The sequence below is a fragment of the Astyanax mexicanus genome, chromosome 1 (assembly GCF_023375975.1).
Source record: "Astyanax mexicanus isolate ESR-SI-001 chromosome 1, AstMex3_surface, whole genome shotgun sequence".
NCBI classification, from domain to species: Eukaryota; Metazoa; Chordata; class Actinopteri; order Characiformes; family Acestrorhamphidae; genus Astyanax; species Astyanax mexicanus.
Window position 1 is genome coordinate 112,574,640 of NC_064408.1, and position 21,509 is coordinate 112,596,148.

Here is a 21,509-nt window from a genome sequence, read left to right on the forward strand (position 1 = left end):
GCTCTCCCACTCAGGTTAGCGACTCTCCGGACGGCCAGCAGCGAGCCCAGCGGACTTTAACGTACATAAGTATACTTAGGAGTCAGCTGCCGAACTTCCTTCACCGTCCTAGAAAACATGTCGAATCGAGGCGAGGCCGCTTCCTGCAGTTACATTCTCCAAACCGCCGATTCCGCCGACCCGAGACCCATGAAAACACAGCGAGCAGCAGAACTGAGAGGGGCTGTCTCAACCGCTTCACCACCGGGCTGACCGACGGCGCCGCCAGCCAATCACACATCGCTGCGAGGGCAAAGCCGCGTTCTGATAGGCTCGCAGACTACGAGCGCCCGCCTCTCACGCACGCTGACGATGGCCACGTTTAAAGACACAAACACACGCCTTCCACATAAATATATATCTCTGAAAAAAATTAGAGAGAACTTAAAAATGATGAGTTCCTTTGATTTTACCAAATTGAAAACCTCTGGAATATAATCAAGAGGAAGATGGATGATCACAAGCATCAAACCAAGCTAAAATGCTTGATTGTTTTTGCACCAGGAGTGGCATAAAGTTATCTAAAAGCAGTGTGTAAGACTGGTGGAGGAGAACATGCCAAGATGCATGAAAACCCAGGATTAAAAGCCAAACATTGATTTCTAAACTCTTAAAACTTCATGTTTATGAACTTATTATTATTGCATTAGTTGAGGTCTGAAAGCTATGCATCTTTTTTGTCATTTTAGCCATTTCTCGATTTCTGCAAATAAATGCTCTAAATGACAATATTTTTATTAGGAATTTGGGAGAAATGCTGTCTGTAGTTTATAGAATAACAATGTTCATTTTAATTTAACATATACCTATAAATTACAAAATCAGAGAAACTAATTCAAAAAACTTAAGTGATCTCTTAATTTTTTTCCAGAGCTGAAAAAAATTAGAATATCATTTAAAAGCTACTTTATTTACTTATTAAAGCTGCATACATGCCCATTAAAAAATTATGCATTTTAGTACAATACAGATTAGGGCTTTGGGAGTTTATGTTTTTGTGGTTTATGTTTATACTTCTCTACATCCTATCACCGACAGATTCTCTCTGTCTGAGTTGAGAGAATTATCTGTATATTTTTTTTAAATGATGGGAAGCCAGAATAAAAACAAGCGGAAATGAAATAACAAGGCTTTTTTTATTATATAAGGATTAGAAAGTTACGAAAATTGTGTGAAACTCTAGAAGTAAAGGAGTAGAAGAAAAAGTCTTCTGAACAATATTTACTCCAGTAAAGTATAAGTATATAATTATCAACATTTCTACTTAAGTAAAGTAACACAGTACAAATACTCGAGCAAATCGAGCTGGAATTTTCCAACAAATAAAACACGTTGGCTCGCTGCAAAATAAGAGTGATCGCACAGCTTTATCTTTTCTAATGCACATGTTTTTATTAGCAGCTCTACTACAAGCCCTTCCTTATCAGCAGCACACACATGTGCCCAAAGCAAGGCCACACTCTGCTGAGTTTCTGAAACCGTGTTTGTGAGGGCAAAACTATTATTTATTAGTTTATTTTAATATGTATGAACACGACAATGCCAAATCTAAGTACCAGACAGGGCTAACTAAGGCATAGGTCACATGATCAAACTAACCAAGCTAGATAACCAATGGAGTTTAGATTGGGCCCAAAAAAAAAACTCTGCCTGAGCCTGTGCACGTTCTGTCCAAGCCCAACCCATAAACGGTCATTCTGAGCCAATTTTTTATTAAGTAGAGCCTTAAAACTAAGCTATTTAACTATAATTTATAATTTTAACTAATTATTTATTGTGTAAAACCTGTCCAGAATGATGTTAATGAACAATGCAGAATGGAAGAAGCACAGGTCTGTTATTTAAGAAAACAGTTTTTCTAATATTGTCATTTAGAGCATTTATTTGCAAAAAATGAGAAATGGCTGAAAAAAAAAAAAGATGCAGAGCTTTCAGTCCTGAAATAGCGCAAAGAAAACAAGTTCATATTCATAAAGTTTAAGAGTTCAGAAATCAATATTTGTTGGAATAACCCTGGTTTTTATTCACAATTTTCATGCATCTTGGCATGTTCTCCTCCACCAGTCTTACACACTGCTTTTGGATAACTTTATGCCACTCCTGGTGCAAGAATTCAACCAGTGATTAGTTTGGTGTCTTGTAATCATCCATCTTCTGCTTGATTACAGTCTAGAGGTTTTCAATTTGGTAAAATCAAAGAAACTCATAATTTTTAAAGTGGTCCCCTATTTTTTTCCAGAGCTGTATATCATGATACAGAAGTAACAACTCCATAATATTTTGCAAGAGACTGCAATACTGTAAGCAAGGTGATATATTGCTATTGTTTAAATAATCGAACAAATTTTTTCAGAACAGTGGGATCTAATGAGAGAGTACAACACTGCTATCTAGAGGGTGGGGTTTAAACAAAACGATAAATTAAACACTATCTGACACCAAACTTTACATTTAAAGTAATAATTAAAAATCAATGTGTTTTAATGAAAATCAATACAGTATTGCAACATAAAATATTGCAATACTTTAATATATCAATACTATCGTACACCCCTAGTAACCAGCATGACCAGCAAAGCCAAGCTGGGTGACCAATATAAACTAGTATGGCCAAGAATGACCAAAATCGAAATTTAAGCAAGACCACTAAGCTAGTCAAGAGCTAGTTAACTAGTTAGCTTTTGAGAATAGAGTACAGTTACTTCCAAAACCATCAGAAGCTGGTCTAAAACTTGACTTTACATCAGGAATTCAACACAAACTAACAGCCAGAGGTCATACAGAGCTTGTTTACGTTCACTTACATTCAAGGGAAAGGAAACTTTACTTATTCACACCACGAGACCATGAGGCCATGTCAGCTCCACAAGACTACGCATGACAAATCAGTCTACTTTGTTTCCTACATCATTGATTTACATTAAAATTTAAACTGCTGCCTCAGCTCCAGTATCGTTCTCTTCATCGGGGGGTGGATTGGTTTCAGCATAGCTCACTCCAGATTGCAGACTATCATTATTTCCGATGAAGACGCATGCTCCCTGCTTTTTACTACACCTCTGCACCCTGTACTTAATGAAGTCTCATAGGAGAACTGCACACGCACTGACCTTCAATGAACAGATACAACAAAAACGTATGGTTCACTTTACTGTATAAATATCAGTGTGAACTGTCACTACACTCTTAAAAACAAAGGTTAACTAAATAATGCCACAGAATAACCATTTGGTTTTGAGCTTTAAAGAATCATTTTTGTAAAAGAGATTAGTGTACATAGCTGTGAATTTGGTCAACATGGACAAAAGTATTGGGACACCTGCTCATTTATTTAGTTTTTCTGAAATTAGAGATATTTAAAAAAGTTAAAAAGTGTTTATCCTTGAGTCTCTTCGGTCTCTACTCTCCAGAGAAGGCTTGCTACTATATTCTGTAGCATTGTTGTGAATATTTGGTTGCATTCAGCAATAAGAGCATAAGTAAGGTCAGGATGCTGGAATTTTACCACCCCACCTCATCATCCCCAACTCATCATCTCACTCACCAACAGCCCAATGCTAGAGCCTTTATACCTTTATACAGTAGTCATGGTGCCAATAGACTCATAATTATATTTTTCAGAGAGTCCTATTCTATTGGCAATACTTCTTTACAAGGATTAGGCAAGCTGTATGTGTACATCTGTACATTATATTTAGCTATGGAAAAAATAAAGAGACCACTTCAGTTTCTTAAATTTGATTCTATAAACTACGAACAACATTTCTCCCAAATTACAAAAAAGGCTCAAATAATGCAAAGAAAACAAGTTCATATTCTTAATGTTTTAAGAGTTCAAAAATCAATATTTGGTGGAATAACCCTGGTTTTAATCCCAGTTTTCATGCATCTTGACATGCTCTCCTCCACCAGTCTTACACACTGCTTTTGGATAACTTTATGCCTTTACTCTTGGTGCAAAAATTCAAGCAGTTCAGTTTGGTTTGATGGCTTGTGATCATCCATCTTACTTTTGGTTATATTCCAGAGGTTTGGTTAAATCAAATTTGGTTAAATCAAAGAAACCCATCATTTTTAAGTGGTCTCTAATTTTTTTTCAGAGCTGTATCTGTATCATACTGTAGAAATATGCTTTCATTAGAAGGGGTGTTCACAAACATTTGGACATATAGTGTATTATCTATTATCTGTTTTACAAAAATGGTTTATTATGGAACCAAAAATGGTTCTTCTATGGCACCTTTTTTTTCTTTTTAAGAGTGTAGGCAAACATATACAACCATACACTGTCAAATAGTGGCATGATTTAATAGGGACTCTTTGGAGTATCCCCGCTCGTACTGTGTATTAAACCATGCCATGGTGCCGACGTACGACAGAGGAACTCATGCATGCGCACACAGTGCATACATGGGCTGCTTTCTTAAAAAAGAAAACAGGACACAATCATGCAAAACACCAGCTTCAAGCTCACAGTAAAAAAAGGAAATAATGCACTTTTGCTGTCATGTGGGGATATTTACTGACCAAGTGAACAAACTAATCTCACAAACAGTGAGCAAAAAACTCAACACGTCTGACAACACAGAGTGATGGCACAGGGACGAGGTTGGGGAGGGTGTGGGTGGGCGGGTGCAGTGAACACGTTAAAAGTTTCCGGGCACCTGGATTAAAAAAGAAACAGAAAACAAACAGACAGACAAACAGAACCGATACACAGAAAACAGCAAAAACACACATAAAATATATGCACCATATACTATACACCTCCACATGTGGCAATGCACAAGCAAAACTTACTGTGTAACCATAAAAATACATAAATACAAGCAAGCATAGCATTGCTTCACAAATAGTGGTACAGAACCATCAAATCAGAATTCACACAGCATTCAGAAGCTCTGAGTACAGTACAGTGAGAAATCAGAGTAAAGACAGGGGAGTAAAGCTGGTGAACAGGGTCTACCTCCCACTCCTTGGGCGAGATGTCTGATGCTGTCTGCTCATCGCTGCCATCCGATTCTTCAATCTTCTTCACTACCACAAAGCCGGGCTCACGGGTAATGCCCCCCATGCCATCCCCGAATGACTCTGGGCTCCACTGGATAAAGAACAAGTAGAGGTGGTCTGACCTGCAGAGAAAGAGGGAGTATATGATTAGCAATATGATGAGCGATATATCGAATAGTTAACCTGTTAATTCTGACCTGAAGGGGCAGTTTCTCCTACAAGGATTAAGCTAACCCTAAAAGTTTATTTTTTTACTCCAGTTTTCTTTCCCACCTATTTTTCACGGTTACTAATGCCCACACAATGCCTATAAAACAACAATTCTACTACCTGACTGTAGGAGGAGCCCAAAAGCAAGAAATGCCCATTTTCACTTACCACATTTTTTTGCACTTCAAGGATTATAAGGCACACTATCAATAAATGTCTATTTTCTGGTCTATTTTCCTACATAAGGTGCACTGAATTATAAGCCGTATATTAAGAGACACACTAATTCAGCAGGCTTCGCCGCTGAGTGGTGGTGGTGGGGAGTAGCTAACTAAGTTAAGTAGAGCTAAGCTAAGTAAACAAAGCTAATAAATAAAGACTTTCTTTTAAAGTCTTTCTTTTAACGAGTGCTGGATATTAATCTACACAGATTTCTCTCCTAAAAAATGTTTATTTAGGTGAGAAAAGCACTTTTGTTTATTTACAGTGAGCTTGGATTGCTGATTTTCTTCAGCACTTAAGCTGAAGCTTTAGCATTAGCGGCTAACCGCTAGCGCGACAGCACTGAGGAACCCTGAGTGTTCCGGTAACAGTATGTTCAGAAAGCTAACCGAAAATTGTTAGCTGGGAACGCCTTATTAGACACCCACACTGGCTATATGATGGAGGATCATCCTACCTATCCTTAGAGAACAGAGTTAATTGTGCTTCAAATTTACAATTGTGCTGCAATCTCCCAGTTTCAACTAGGGGTGGGACATTATAGATATAGATATTGGTATATATTGTATATTTTCGAACATAACGTAACAAACTCACTAAGACTTGCCCCCCAATTTAATTTACTAAAGCTACTAGGGGTGTGACGAGACACTAATATCACGAGACGAGACATGATACTGGGTTCACGATAACGAGACGAGACGATATTTAAAAATAAAATTTTAAAGAAAATGTCAAAAATGAAAAATGGCTTGAAAACTAGAGTTTTATTTGACAAAATCATATTACTCTCACACATTGATTCTATAAGAAATAGAAATAAGAAATAAGATTTTCTAGGTCTTATATAGTGCAAACAATAAGTGCAAACCACAACCAGTCATATTAAGACTATGGTTTGTGTTTTTTTCTCCAAAATCTCTTGTAATTTAACTATGCATAACCATAACCAGTCATATTAGGACTATGCTTAAAGTGCAAAAAGAGACAGAACTTTTTTTTAAATACAGTACAGAGGTAAGGGATTGCCTACAACACATAGGGGCGCTGCACTAAAGGGGGCGCCAAATGAAAGCCAAATAAATTTTCTGGCAGGAGAAACAGCCAATCAGCTTGCTGGTTCTGTCATTACTAGCGCGGTGGATCTCCTCCATCCCCTCCCCCCCGGGGGCGCTAATACTAGTTGCACTCCTGCTGTGTTGCCAGATCCCGCTTAAAAAGTCCACACTAAACTATTTTTTTTTCCCCGCGAGACAGGTTAAAGCTTGACGAGAAATATCGTCACGTTTTAATATCGCGAGATCTCGTGCCACGAGATCTCGTCACACCCCTAAAAGCTACTGCTTCATTACTCCACATGGTGGCGCTATAATGAAATGAATACGGTAAACCTGCGGTAAAGAATATTGGTTGTTAAATTATGCAAAAGTTACACAAATAAATCCATAATTCCTGGTATTAACTTATTTGAGAGTATTTTATCCTCAGTAACACAGACGCTGTGAAAGGTCATATAGAATTGTCTTGTGATATATCGAGTACCACAGAATCACAGTATTGTGATATTGTATCGTAAGAATCGCATCGGGAGATGCCCTATGATTTCATAACATGCCAAAACATAATGTTAAGATTTTTAATATTCCCAACAACAGCTGCCTGACTGTAAATAATCAGTAATGTTCACCTGGGTTTGAACATCAGTGTATCTGAATAGCCACACCCATTACTCGCTGGTAAATCAGGGCTGGTTAGGGCAGCAGGTGGTCTGCACTGCCCAGAGCAGCCAAGCAAAGTCAGCGCAGGTCCTGGCAGCTTGCTGCCGAGCTCAGAGAGAGTTGAGTGTGCTTTACTCCCCCCTGAACTCTCACTATTGTTATGATATTTTACACCAATCTTCCGGGTCGCCTCCCAACTGGGTCGTGTTGCAGAGGAGCAGCCTGCCAATGCCTTCCAAAATATTATACAACTGCCCTGCCACTGAGCCTGTCATACCAGTACACACACACACACACACACACACACCGGCTCTTATAACTGAATACTCTCTCTTACATCTCCTTTTGTCTTTTGTTTAAACGCATTTAATCATGAGAACAACTGATTTTCTACAACTGATTGTATTTTTTAAGATTATTTTGTGAAACCAATAATGTAAATGTATAATAATGCAATTATACCATTTAAAAAAGAAGGAATATTTAAATAATAATAAATAATATATAATAACAGTATTTTAAGAGAGAGAGTTCTTGTGTGTAAAAAGTTTGTATATTTAAATGCTGTTTTTTGGCAGTATTTCTTTGGCTATATATTAAGTTGTTTGAGCATGCTCCATTCCTTAATGTCACTTTCAACCCTATTATTATTCAAATATTTTTGTTGAGTTGTTATATTAAATGCAAACATTATATATTCAACATGACATACTTTAGAAAGAACAACAGTAAATAATAAAAAACAAAGTAACATAATAATGACAATAAAACATTACTTAATTACTTATTATTATTATTATTACAACAGACAAATTAATAAATTGTAATATTTAACGCTCCACTAGGTAGGATTGAGATTTTGTGCTCGTTGGCTCCCCCTACAGTTGCAGAGTTTAATAAATGTTTCAGGCCGATTAGTTTCTCTTTCTCGTTTTCTGGCTTTCACAGACATATTTGGTCTCTTTCCAGCTTCTGCCAGAGTGTCTGTATGTTAGTTTGTAAAGAATGAACCAGTAGTCCTTGTAGAACTGTTAGAACTAAAGGTCGGAAAGCAGGTCGCAGTTCTCGCGAGCGTTGGTCACGGCCGCCTCGGAAAACTTACAGAGTCTGGTTTGAGCTCAGAGGAGCTCCGGCACAGACATGAGAGCACCGCTATTCCTCCTATTACACCTCAATGCAGCGCTGCAGTGAGTTTCAAGCTGTAATTTTACTTCTTTAAAAAGATCAAAAATCAAGGAAATCCTACCTAGTGGGGCTTTAAGCCTTACAGCAACTGCCAGTGTTTTTGGTAGGGAATTCTAGATAGAAATAATAAAAAAATGACTGCCACACCTTGTACAGATCCTCTAGTTGAATATTTCAGTTTCTCCAGCTATAAGAAGGACAATGTGTCTCTTACCTACTTTCATATAAACTCTGCTGAGTTTATGTTAATTTTCTGTGTTTATCATCCCTTAAATGTGTTTAAAATGACACAGTTTTTCATGGTTTAATGGGATGCCCCATGTCTTTTCACATGACTGTATACTCTGTTTAAGAAGAAAAGAGTCAGAACATGTGGGTCAAAACGAGGAAGCCTATATAAGGATGAGGAACACTGGCTGCTTGTATTATATGAAAGGATCTGACTCATAGAGAGTCCCACCATGACCAGAGACAAAGTCAGGGTTGTAGTGGCACTGGCTTGTAGAACTGATAGTGGGGGCGTAGCTAAATCATTTCTGGTTTAAAATGAAGCAGCTTCTGAGAACGGCTTAAATTGAATTAGTTTGTTTGCGTACTTTGGTTTAATCTGCTAGGGAAACAAACTTCATGCTTCTTCAGAGGCTCTCAGAAGCCTCCTTGTTTTGGGAGCTGTTGAAAGCTGTGAATTAGGAAAACACTGTTGATCTAATGGAAACTCAATAAGCTTTCTGAAATTGCAGCAACTTGCATAAATAGAGAAACAGTGAAGTGCAAACTCAACAGCTGTCCAGGCCTAATCGATCGTGATGGGGTGTAATATTGTGGGTCTAAGCAAAAAGACATGCCAGATCCATTAAAATGCTGCAAATTAAAGCAAATGCTGAGTCTTAAAGCAAAAAGAACTCAGTGGATCAGTCCAGTTCTGATGCTTGCATGTCCACTGTAGGCTAGCATGGGTACTCTGAGCAGTCTGCTATAGCTATAGACAGCTCTTTACGCAGCAGGGGGTGATACATTTCAGGTAAACATCATTAAAAATTTCTGATAGACCTCACACACTGATCGAGCCTTCCAACACTGTCCATCACCTGTAATTTGTTTGTGGGTTGTTCCTCTTAGAACCACTGTTGGTAGGTACTCATGGGGTGCAGAGGGCAAGCTCAGGTCACCACACTGACTAGGACAACAGACCATTCAATTAACCCTCCTAATATGTTCATTTATCAGTAACAGCAATGATGTTTCAGGGTTATTTTGACCTGGTGCATGTTTAATTATTCAAAATAAACCCCAAAAAATCCTTATAAGCAGAGTAAATATTTTTTTACTAACTCCATTACTAATTATTTTATCAATACTTATTGCAATAATGTTTCTTACCTCCAAAAGGTAGTGGTTCAATTAGTTTTCAAACTGTTCAAACTTTTTTAATGTTTCTTTACTTTATTACTTTAAAGACCAACATATAAAACAATAGTTTTACATAACATTAAAACATAATAATGCAATTTTGTTTTAGTTTTAGTTTTTGCAGGGGGTGTTTGCATATATGTGAGATGAACCATTTTCATATTTTCATATTATATGTTGATTATACTAATTAAGGCAAGCAGAAGAAGTTTCATACTGAAAAAATACTTTTTTTAACTATTTTTCCTAGATCTTCAAACTTTAAAACGGGTCAAATTGACCTGGAACATGACAGAAGGGTTAACATCTAAAATGAATCCCAGAACTTGACCTTCCCCATTGTTATAAGTCAATCAAAGATATTTTTTTTTTTACTTTTTGGTGTATGTTTGTTTGAGTCACATGACTGCCTCACATGATCAAAACAACAAAACAACCATAGTTCCCAGGAAACTAATCTAGAATTGCGATTGGTTGAGATGCTGTACCTACGTAAATGCTGCTGAATCAACATCTAAACCTATGGTATTTCAAACCTAATGCTAACCTCAGGACGTCTTTAAGAATTTATCAATAAATCTATTTTCTGGTCTATTTTCATACATTAGGCACAATGGATTATTAGTCGCATTTTAAGAGACACTATAAGGAACTTCCGCCGCTGGGTGGTGGTAATGGGAAGGGGGTTGGAGGCTAAATAAATTAAATAAAGCTAAGCTAAGTAAACAAAACTGTAATAAAAAAGACTTTCTTTTAAAGTCAAACGAGCACTGGATATTAATCTACACAGATTTCTTTGCTGATAACTGGTTAGCAGCAGGCTACAGGCTGATAATAATCCCCTCTGAACAAGGAAATAGCGAGCGTGGTTAGCAGCTAATGCTAATGCTACTCCAGCTCTGGTGCTGGAGAATTAAACTAAAACTCCTGTATAAATGCTGCACTTCTGTGGCTTTACTGCTCCTTAATACCTGATGGGTAGAATTCATACATAAAACACACTCGATTATAAGGCGCACTGATGCGTTTTGGGAAAATTAAAGGATTTTAGTTGCGTCTTATAGTGCAAAAGATACGGTATTAGCATTTATCGGAAAGACTGAACACACACACACACACACACACACAAATGAGTCAGTGCTTGCTTTGGACCCAGCCAGTCTGTGCTCTACAGTGCGGATGAATAAATGATGGGTCTGTTGGGCGCTAAAAGCAAAGCCGGCTCCGCTCACCTTTCCTGGGGCACAGAGAACCAGTACTCGTGCTTGCGGTCACGCTGGGCATACTGCTGCATGGAGGCGCTGGCGTTGGACACAAAAGTCTTCTTCATGGCCTTTCCAACCCGCAGGCACAGGAACTTATGAGACCTGGACATCTTCCTCTCCCTGGACACTGTGACTGGACCTGTGACACAGATAGAAGAATTTCATAGTTTGGACCAACGTTTATAGGTTTGGTAAACTTTATACCAGGGGTGTCAAACACATTTTCACCAAGGGCCACATCGGTATAATGGCTGTCCTCAAAAGGACAGATGTAACTTATAAATGTATTAACATGTAACAAAATGTAAAATAAAATTAATGTGACTACTCCTTAATGTTAAACGACTCTGAATGTATTATTTACTCAACTAAAATATTACAGATGCATGGAAAAATATTTTTGTTTGCTTGTTGCTCTGTTATAAATACTTTAAAAAAAATCATTTTAATGAAATCCACAAACTCCATTAATCAAAGATCAAACTATTCAAGTGAATAAAAAATAACATCAAACACAAGTTATAATATTAACTTTGATCAAAAACGTTTGACCTACTGAAAAGAGGCCTAATTAATATAAAATCAAAAATTGTGAGCTGCTAAGAACAGATGTGACAGATTTGACACAAAAAGATTTGACTGCAACAGCTTTGCATCAAGCTAATGAGATGCTTTGATTACAATAAACATTTGTCTGCAAAATGACAGCAGCGCTTCCACATCAATAACTACACTCCCCTGTAGTGGCAGTAAGCCATAACTTCGCGGGTAACACAATCGGCATGCATTGTGGGAAATGTAGTTTTTGGTCAAAGCACACTTCTGACCTATTTATTTTTATACACTAAGACCTTTCAAGCTCTTGCAGGCCACATAAAAGGGCATGACGGGCCACATTTGGCTTTGAGTTTAACACATATGTTGAATATATTTGAATACATTTAGTTTCAGTATCACACTGCAGTTTAGTGAGGAGACTAAAGAGCTTTACTACTTCCTGTCGTCATCACGTACAAAGCCTGCATCTCCCTGTAGCTGACACTGATTTGTTTGTAGAATGTTGTCAGTTAGGCAAGATGCCTTTTTCTAGGTGTTGTGCTGAATTCTGCCTCCCCACCAGAATTGAACTCCCTTTTTATATGCATAGGTGTTATACAACAGACTGAGCATAACAGATTCATTTATTTCTGTTTATAAATAAAGGTTACCTTATTTTTCACACTATAAGGAGCACTTAAAATCCTTTAATTTTCCCAAAAATCATGAGTGCGCCTTATAATCAGGTGCACCTTATGTATGAATTTTACCAGTCAGGTTATAATGAGCAGTGAAGCCACTCCGTTGAAGTACAGTGTTATACAGGAGTTTCGGTTAATTTCTCCAGCACAGAGACTGGAGTAGCATTAGCATTAGCCGCTAACCACCCTAAGCACTAGCTCTTTTGCCATCCAGAGGTTAGTATTGCCCTTGCTTACCAGAACACTCAGGGTTTCTCAGTGTAGCTCTGTCGGGTGCCATTTACCACCTCTAACCATGGCTAGTGCTAGCAGTTAGCCGCTAATGCTGCTACACCCAGGAAATCTAAGGAAATTTAAGCTTACTGTAAATAAACTGAAGCATTTTACTCACCCAAATACACAGTTTTCAGGAGAGAAAAAGAAAATGTTTCTTTTTGTGTATGTATTACAGTTTTGTTTACTTAACTTAGCTTAGCTAACTTAACTTAGCTCACCCAGTGATGAAACATGCTGAATTATAAAAAATAGCGACACCCCTGTTCCTTACTAGTGTAGCATAATGCGCCTTATATTCCGACGAGACTTATGAACGAAAATAGACCAAATAGACATTTATTGATAGTGGGCCTTATAATACGGTGCTCCTTATAGTTAAAAAAATATGTCTACTTTTCTTGCAGACACATTAATAAACAGCCTAATCTGTTGTACTCATACTGCTGCATGATGCACATGCATGTAGAGGGGAGATGGATTTTCTTCTTATACAGTATAATAGGCCATTTCGTCCTTTCAAATCTCCAACTATGGTTTAGACCAAATGAAAATGATGTCTGAACATCTGGACCAATCTAGGTAGCTGTAAAAGCACCCTAATACATTGCTAGTCTTATCAGAAGGTCTGAAGATGAATGATGACTTTTTGACATCTAATTAGACAAGAAATAAGATTTTTGAGCTTCACAGAACAGAAAAAATGCTTCTAAACACTGTAGTAGTCGCAGCACCAACAATGAACACCCCTTAATAAGTGCATTACCGCATTCTAAGTAGATTTCAAGCTCAAATTTGATCAACGCACCCTGGATTAGCCTTTAAGCAAACTAAGACGCTTTTCAGCTAAAGCCAGGAGCGATCTGAGGGATGGACGTTTTCACGCCGCTTTCCCTAATAGCTTATTAGAAGGTCAGCTCTGCAGGAGACGTCTACCGAGCGGCCATCCAGCGGTGCTGTGCCACACACAGAGGCAAAGAAACCTTAATCTACTTACACAACAGCATACTGCCAGGGCCAATTCATTTACAGTGCCCTAATCAGGTGTGTAATTCCTCTGCTTTGTTGAGGTCTATGTGTGCTCATGCCTCCTTTAGAGTCTCACTTCCAAAGAATGAAACAAAAAGTCTCCCCTGTGACCAGCGTGAGAGCTCTCAACTTTCATACAGAGATATTAGATCAGATCAGATCAGGTGTGTGGTGCTGTGGTCTATCTGACTCAGGCTTTTAGAGCTATTGGACAAACATATAAGCAAAACATTAATATGCACTGGACATATACAACATAAGAAACAACTTAAAAGTGACGAGTTTCTTTGTTTTTACCAAATTGAAGGGGAAGAGGGACGATCACAAGCCATCAAACCAAGCTGAACTGCTTGAATTTCTGCATCAGGAGTGGATAAAGTGCAAAAAGTTATCCAAAAGCAGTGTGTAAGACTGGTGGAGGAGAACATGCCAAGATGCATGAAAACAGTTTTTTGCTATTTTAGCCATTTCTCATTTTCTGCAAACTGCAATGCTCTAAATGACATTTGGGAGAAATGTTGTCTGTAGTTTATAGAATAAAACAACAATGTTAATTTTACTCAAACATAAATCAGAGAAATGTTATTTTTGTCCAGGGCTGTGTATATACTTGATATTTTAAGAATTGTAACAATTTTATTTTTTATATGAGCCCCTCAAGTCAATGCACTTCAACATAGGACAATACAAATAACCAGCTTCAGCAGAATTAAAATACTTTGAATTTGAAAAGTGACAAGGGGCTCCTGGGTGGCGCAACAGTCTAAGTGTTGTCTGATATCTTAACTGGTGTAACTGGCATTGTTCTGCTCTCCCACCACCCCTGCTGCATTCAATACTAGTTTGTGGAACACTGCTATTGGGATTTGATTTAATCCAACCATATGAGAGATCAAATATTGAAATTACAACACTCATTATCCTCTACTGAGACGTACAGAAGCGCCTTGCTGTTAAGATACGAACACGCCAGTCAGAGCTTACCTGGCTCTTAAAGTGAATGACATGTGACACACTGATTGTTTTATTTCACATTATGCCCAAAACACACCCATGATTAATAGAATAGAAAAGAGAATAAGCGTATTTTTTGTGTCATTACGATACCAAAGACACACCGACACACCCAAAGAATCAACCTGCGCAACCTGATAGACCAACACAAAGTAGCACATAATTATAAAGTGGAACAAAAATTATACATGTTTTTCAAAATGACTTTGGCACGTTCGTATCTTAACAGTGCAGCGCTTTTGCACGTCTCAGCAGAGGATACTGAACTGCATGAAGGTAAGCCATCAGCTCATTTAATGGAACAACGATGTTATTTTATTCTTCACTCTGTTTATTGTTGATGTAAATGCTGGCTTTGCATCCATATGTGTGTGTAACGAGCAGGCGTGTACACGGGCAATGTGCACAGCGCTCCTGCATGGCTAAGATAGGATTGTGCGGCTGACTGTTGTCAGGGTTTTAATCAGTCAGTGCCTATATTTCCTGGCAACTAGATATATAGAAACACGCCAGAAATTTACCTGAATACACCTCACTTCCACAACACTAAGCATTTTAACAGTGTAGGCAAAAGGCATGAAAATAGACTGTTGACGGGGGTGTAAGATAGCAACGAGCATCGCGACGCACCTTGCGCAGGGTCTATATAGGGCTTTTTATCTCTGACCTATCTGGTGAGATTCTTTGCCTTCATGATGCTATGTGAAAATGTTCACGGTGTATCCACTGTACATTGAATTTTACTAGGATTATGAAAATCCGACTAAACACATTGGCTTTATTCTGTTTTCCTAATATGGTTCTATGTCTTCACTTTGAATTGCATAACAGCAATGAACTCATGACATCTCTACTAACATTCCTGCACTTTACTCAGTGATTTATCTACAAAAAACAGCTCTCAATGCTCCATCGCTTACAGGTCCTGACATCTTCATTTCCCTCCTGATCGGATGTACAGAGGCGATGCGCTGGTCTGTAAACCCACTCGACCCTCTGCCTAAACAGCGTCTGGCACCGCCTGTGTCAGGTGGCTCTTAATGCTTGTGTAAAGCTCTTTCTTGTTTTCTCTGGGGCGCTGTGCGTACGAGGCCAGGTGTGTGCGCGTGTGGTTGTTGTGTTTGATAGGTTGGAGCTTATCGCGCGGCGAGTGAGTGTGTGGCCGGGCTTGGCGGAGGCAGGATCAAAGCGGCGTGTAAAAGCTGCGCTCCCTCAGGTGATAACAGGTGAGGCATATTTTAATGTTTCCTCCGCTCCTCTTTCCATCCACAAAGCAGCTCCGCACAAGGTTATCAGCAGCTCCCAGCAGCCTGGACCTCCGACAACACACCAGCAGCTCTCTGTGATGAGGAGACTTCAGAGCACAGGGCTGTAATGCCTTCTGCACTGGTTACCCAGACACTAAACGCTTTTATAATTAATATACTCGGCTCAGAGAATGAGTCTGCTCTGGAACCTGCACTGAAGTTCTGTCCGACACTCCACTGATGGAAATGACCGTTTTGTTTGAGATGCGCAAAATAATGTATATTTCTAATAATGTTCCAGCAAAGAAACAATATACTATATGGACAAAAAGACTAAAATATCTCATTCTTTTTTCCCCCAAATCTATGGTTTAAATAAAAATGTTATATACAGCTCTGGAAAAAATTAAGAGACCACTTCAATTTCTGAATCAGTTTCTCTGATTTTGCTATTTATGCAGAGCTTTCAGATTTCAAATAATGCAAATAAAATAAGTTCATATTCATAAAGTTCTAATTTTGTTCCAGAAATCGATATTTGGTGGAATAACCCTGTTTTTTATTCACAGTTTTGATGCATCTTGGCATGTTCTCCTCCACCAGTCTTACACACTGCTTTTGGATAACCTTAAGCCACTCCTGGTGCAAAAATTTAAGCAGTTCAGCTTCTTGGTTTGATGGCTTGTGATCATCCATCTTCCTCTTGATTATATTCCATAGTTTTTTTAATTCAACTCATCATTTTTAAGTGGTCTCTTATCTTTTTTCCAGATCTATATATATAGCACACCTATACCATGTATACAATCTTCCATATTCTTCATATGCCTGTACTGTGTCTCTCAGCTTGCCCAGAAATGTGTGTGTAACACATGTTCTTTAGTGGTGGCTCAGAGCATGAATTACACATCCTGACTATAGTCCTGGAGTAAGAATTGATCATTCTCGTATAATTCAGCCTTTAAGTCAAATTTTAAGAAAAGATTCATTTCTGGACGTGATTTTACAAGGCGAGCTCTCCTCAACTTTTGATGGACAGTGTATATAATTGCTGAACAATCTAGATGTCTTACCCTCTGCAGAGCCCAGCCTCTGGGTGCTCTTAGGCGGCACGCTGTCCTTCTGAGCATGCTGCACATTTTCCCTTTGCTCCTTGGCTTGTTGCATAGTGTGACTCTTCCACATCTTCCTCAGCTCCTCCACATCTGTCTCCGAGTCCTGGGTACCCTCTCGGGTGAGTCTGGCCCCGTCTGGGGCGCTCTGCTGGCCCGCGGCCTCCTCTGTAGCTCCAGTGATGGAGCTCTGGGAGGCTGTGCGAGATCCTCCAGCCTGCTGCTGCTGCTGGTCCCTGCTGCTAGGTGTGCTTGGCTGCTCCTGGCTGTGCTGTTTGGAGCCCAGTGAGGAGCGGGGCTCGGCAGTGTCGCTGGCTGGCTGTACTCCTTGCTCTTTTTCTGCTTTCTCGCCCTCCTTGGCCCTGGCCGCCTCCTCTCCCTCCGGCTTGCTGATGGGGCTTCGGGCGCCCTCTGATGCCAGCGGTGCCTGGCTGACTGTCTGGACGGACTCGGAGGAGGCGCCTGAGGACTTGTCCTCCTGACGGAGCTCCTCGGTGGACTGCTGCTCCTCGCGGATGGGCGACAGCTCCGACTCGGTGAAGACGTCTTCAGAGAGGGAGCCCTCTGTGCTCCGAGGGGCGGTGCTGGCACTGTCGTAGCCCTCCCGCAGACGGCTATCCCCCTGTTGAGGGGGTCCTGAGAACAACACGTCCAAATCCCTGCAACAAATACAAAAGCAGACGGCAGTGTTCGGTGGGATTCAGATTAGCCCCTGGGCCACAAAACAACTGGGCTGAAATATTTATTTTAACAATAATATGGCTGTTAACATTAATGCATTAACTCAAGCAGATAATCTGGAAACTTTAACAAACTGGTGACGCATTAGCAGGTTTATTTAGAGATATAACACAGCAACGCTTACTACTTACTACTGCTTACTACTGAGTTCAGAAGGTAGATTAACTACTTGTAACTATGCTAAAGTTTATGCTCTGTCTTGCACACACAAACATACACACACACAGCTGATAGCACTTTTCCTCTTTTCAGTTGTTGAATGTGGAATATGGAGCTACACTAACATTCATTTTCTCCATTAAAACTCTTAGGTAAACTCAGTAACTCAGCACAGTACAATATTCTAGTTTCAAAACCAATAAAATACCCTGAGATATTGTAATACACTAAATCTACCCTGAGGTATTATAATACCGTAAAAAAGGATCTTGTGCACCAGTTGTCACACTACACCATTATTACTGTTTCTTTCCCAAAAATACAGTTCAGTACCAGCATTTAAAAAATGTAAACATGTTTTTATCCATTATTTAGTCCCAAAATATTGTTGTGATTAATATTTTTTTTTTTAAAGGTTTGACACCAATAATACAAATCTAATCGTGATTAATCAAAGAAATCTCTTCTGACTAATTTGATTATAATTTTTTTAATCGATTGACACCAGTAAACAATAATGATATCCACCACCTTGCTGTTCTGCAACCTGAAATCAGTAGCAACACTTATAACACACATTGACAATAACTAATTATCTTAATTAATCATGGGTGTGTTTTGAGCATAAAGTGAAACAAACCAATCAGTGTGCCAGTTGCCATTTCCTTTAAAAGGCAGGTGAGCTCTGACTTTGGCACATTGGTATCTTAACAGTTAACCGTTTTTGCACGTCTCGGCAGAGGAAACTGAACTGTTCGTTCTTGCTCTGAAGGTGCGGCAGCTTAGGGTGTATGATAGGGCCCCGGCATTCCATATAGCTGAACTATAATGTGCAGGGCTATACTTTTCTACTTTGCTGTTCATGTGCATTTGACTGGAGGGGGAGGGGTTGGGGCTTTGAGGAATCTAAGCACATTTATTTCAGTACTAAAAGAGTTTAGCAGCTCACATGATTTAACATCATTAAGCACTGAATTACCAAAGCAGGTGTTAATATGATTATGTATACTATAAGCTACATATAATACAGTACTAGACCCCCATGATAAAAGCTTTTAGAGCACAAAACTCTTACTGTAAAGGAGCTTTTTTATTTTAATTTTCACACAGGTGCATTAAACCTTTCAAAACACACACGGCTCTGTTTGCTACAACACCATATGACTGGCTTTCTGGAAGACAATTTAAGCACTGTGTATAATTAGGTACCTCAACTTTACATTACACTCAACGTGACAGACATGATATTCTTCCTACATGTTTTCAAACTCTGCAGCTTTTATTTCATCACAGAACAGACGCTGCACCTGAGCATAACGACCGCCTCTTAACTGAGAAGCAGGAGAAGCGGAATTCCTCATAAATGATGAGGAAGAGGATATAAACATCTGCGGGAGGCGTTAAGACCTGCTAAAATCATTAACTTCTTATTACAAAACAAAACGGGTGAGTAATCCAAATGTGGGCGTCTGGAATCGCGCTTCATTAACCCTGGAGTAAAAATCCATTTCCTGCATGATAAGACTGAACGATGAATATCTGAAACAATCACACTCATATTCCGCTCCTGTGACTGAAGTTTATGCTAGACAAAATGCGCAATTGTCACATGAAATCTTTCATGCAGATAAGACAACGCAACACAAAACTCATTAACCATGTGTAATTCACTGTGAAGCTGCCAATTCTGGCTTCTGCATGTTAAACAGTAGGTAAATAAGCAAGACTTATTCCAGATCAGCTGTCAGATTCCTTTTACACACTATGTGTCTCAAAGTTTGTGGAGACCCTTTTAAATGAATGCATTTACCTTAGCGGTCAATCCTTTTTACCAAATTTTACCACATCTGATTAACCACAACAATATTCTGTTATTAACTGCAATTAATCGCACTTGCTCTTCTTAAGACGCAAGTTTTTATAGTGGATATTTGAATATAAACCAACATGGGGCGCTGGAATAAAGAATGCATGATGAATTTGATAGAGGAAACTTTTTTTTTACTTTATTTTAAATATCTTAGCGTGGTTGTAAGGATTTATGAATTAGAACTTAATTTGCTGAGTATTAAAATCTCAGTAAGTGATTGCAGGAAGTGATTGCACACATTCTCACAATAGGGGGGATGAGCATTTAAATGGCCTGGGGGAAATATGTAATAGGTAATATTTAGTAATGTGTACACTGTCCCTTTAAGAGACTCTTACGCTAAGTTATTATTATTATTAATGTTGGTACTATATCGTAAAAAGTATTGTATCACACAGAATATCGACCAACGTTTTGGCACGCCTGTTTTTTCTTGGTTTCTGCTTATTTAGAGATTAACCTGGTTTTATAACTGTCTCTACTTTATAACTGTCACCACTACCCTTTGCTTTATAGACCATGTTAGACATTCAGTAATAACCTCACAGTTATAATTATATAATGATATAAGTAGTGGTCTTACGGGGGAACCGACTCGCGGATCTTGCTGTCGGTGATCTCTCTGTAGACCGCCGCAGACTGCACCTCCTCCAGGGGGCACATGATGCCGTACTCCTCACAGCCTCGCTCCTGAACCAGGGGGTCTGTCCGGTGAGGGTCGAACATGATGTTGTTGGGTGTCACCAGCAAAACTCCACTTACTACTCCCTAGTGGAAAAGCATAGTGGATAACACAGTTTGAGGGTAGCTATTTAGGACATTTTTTTATTTGCAGTATTATAGTATTGTGAGGACAGTACTGTGTACTCTACTATAGTATTGTGATAGTGAGGACAGCTAAAAAGACCATTAGCATCTCTTTCCCCTCTGTCACCGAGATCTACACCACACGCTGCATCCGCAAAGCTATTTGCTCTGATGCCGTCCTGCAGAAGATACAAGAGCATTCGAGCCTTCACTACTAGACTCTGCAACAGCTTCTTCCAGCAGGCAGTCAGACTCCTCAACACACAGAGCCTCCACTACCAGTGATCATGTATGTTCTATATGATACAGTATGTTACAGATTTTTGCACCTTATTCTCACCATGCGCACTTTATTATACCATATCAGTACTGCACTGTCCTGTCTGTTAAACTGTCTCATCTCTTTTTTGTTTTATGTTGCACTATCATCACACTTTTGCACGTTGTCTGTCGTATTGTCTTGTTGTTCCATGTTGCACCATGGTTCCAAAGGAACATAATTTCATTACACTGTGTACCTGTTCTCAGATGTAATGACAATAAAAGCCTCCTGACTCTTGACTTGACTACTAAAACCCAAGAAACGTTTATTAAAGTTATTAAAGCTATTAAAGATACCTGAACAACTTTTACATTCCAAGGGAGCCAATCAGCTCATTACTAAACAGACTGTATTTTGTGTTCATCCTGCTCCATAGCTCATTATAGGCATTCATTAAGGGAGGGTAGTTAACTAAGTTAAGTAAAGCTAAGCTGAGTAAAAAAAAAAAGTGTAGTTAAAAAAAAGGCATTCTTTTAAAGTCAAACGAGTGCTGGATGTTAATCTACACAGATTTCTCTTCTGAAAACTGTTTATTTGGGTGAGTAAAACACTTCCGTTTATTTACAGTAAGCTTAGATTTCTGAATTTCTCAAGCAGTACGGCTGGAGCATTAGCATAAGCATCAAACTGTTAGTGGG

The 21,509-nt window shown here is 39.0% G+C and overlaps 1 protein-coding gene across 6 annotated transcripts in view; it reads right to left on the reverse strand.

Moving 5' to 3' along the window:
* oxr1a (oxidation resistance 1a) overlaps window positions 1-21,509 on the reverse strand; it is a 389,372-nt gene that overhangs the window by 21,017 nt on the left and 346,846 nt on the right. For 5 of the 6 annotated variants that reach the window (XM_007242109.4, XM_022668689.2, XM_022668688.2 and 2 more), the window contains 4 exons: window positions 20,326-20,510; window positions 16,934-17,631; window positions 11,027-11,198; window positions 5,006-5,171 (listed from right to left, as the gene is read on the reverse strand). In XM_007242109.4, coding sequence (XP_007242171.3) covers window positions 5,006-5,171; window positions 11,027-11,198; window positions 16,934-17,631; window positions 20,326-20,510 — 1,221 coding nt within the window. The remainder of the gene's footprint in view (window positions 1-5,005; window positions 5,172-11,026; window positions 11,199-16,933; window positions 17,632-20,325; window positions 20,511-21,509) is intronic. The other variant, XM_049467527.1, reaches the window with a different exon arrangement.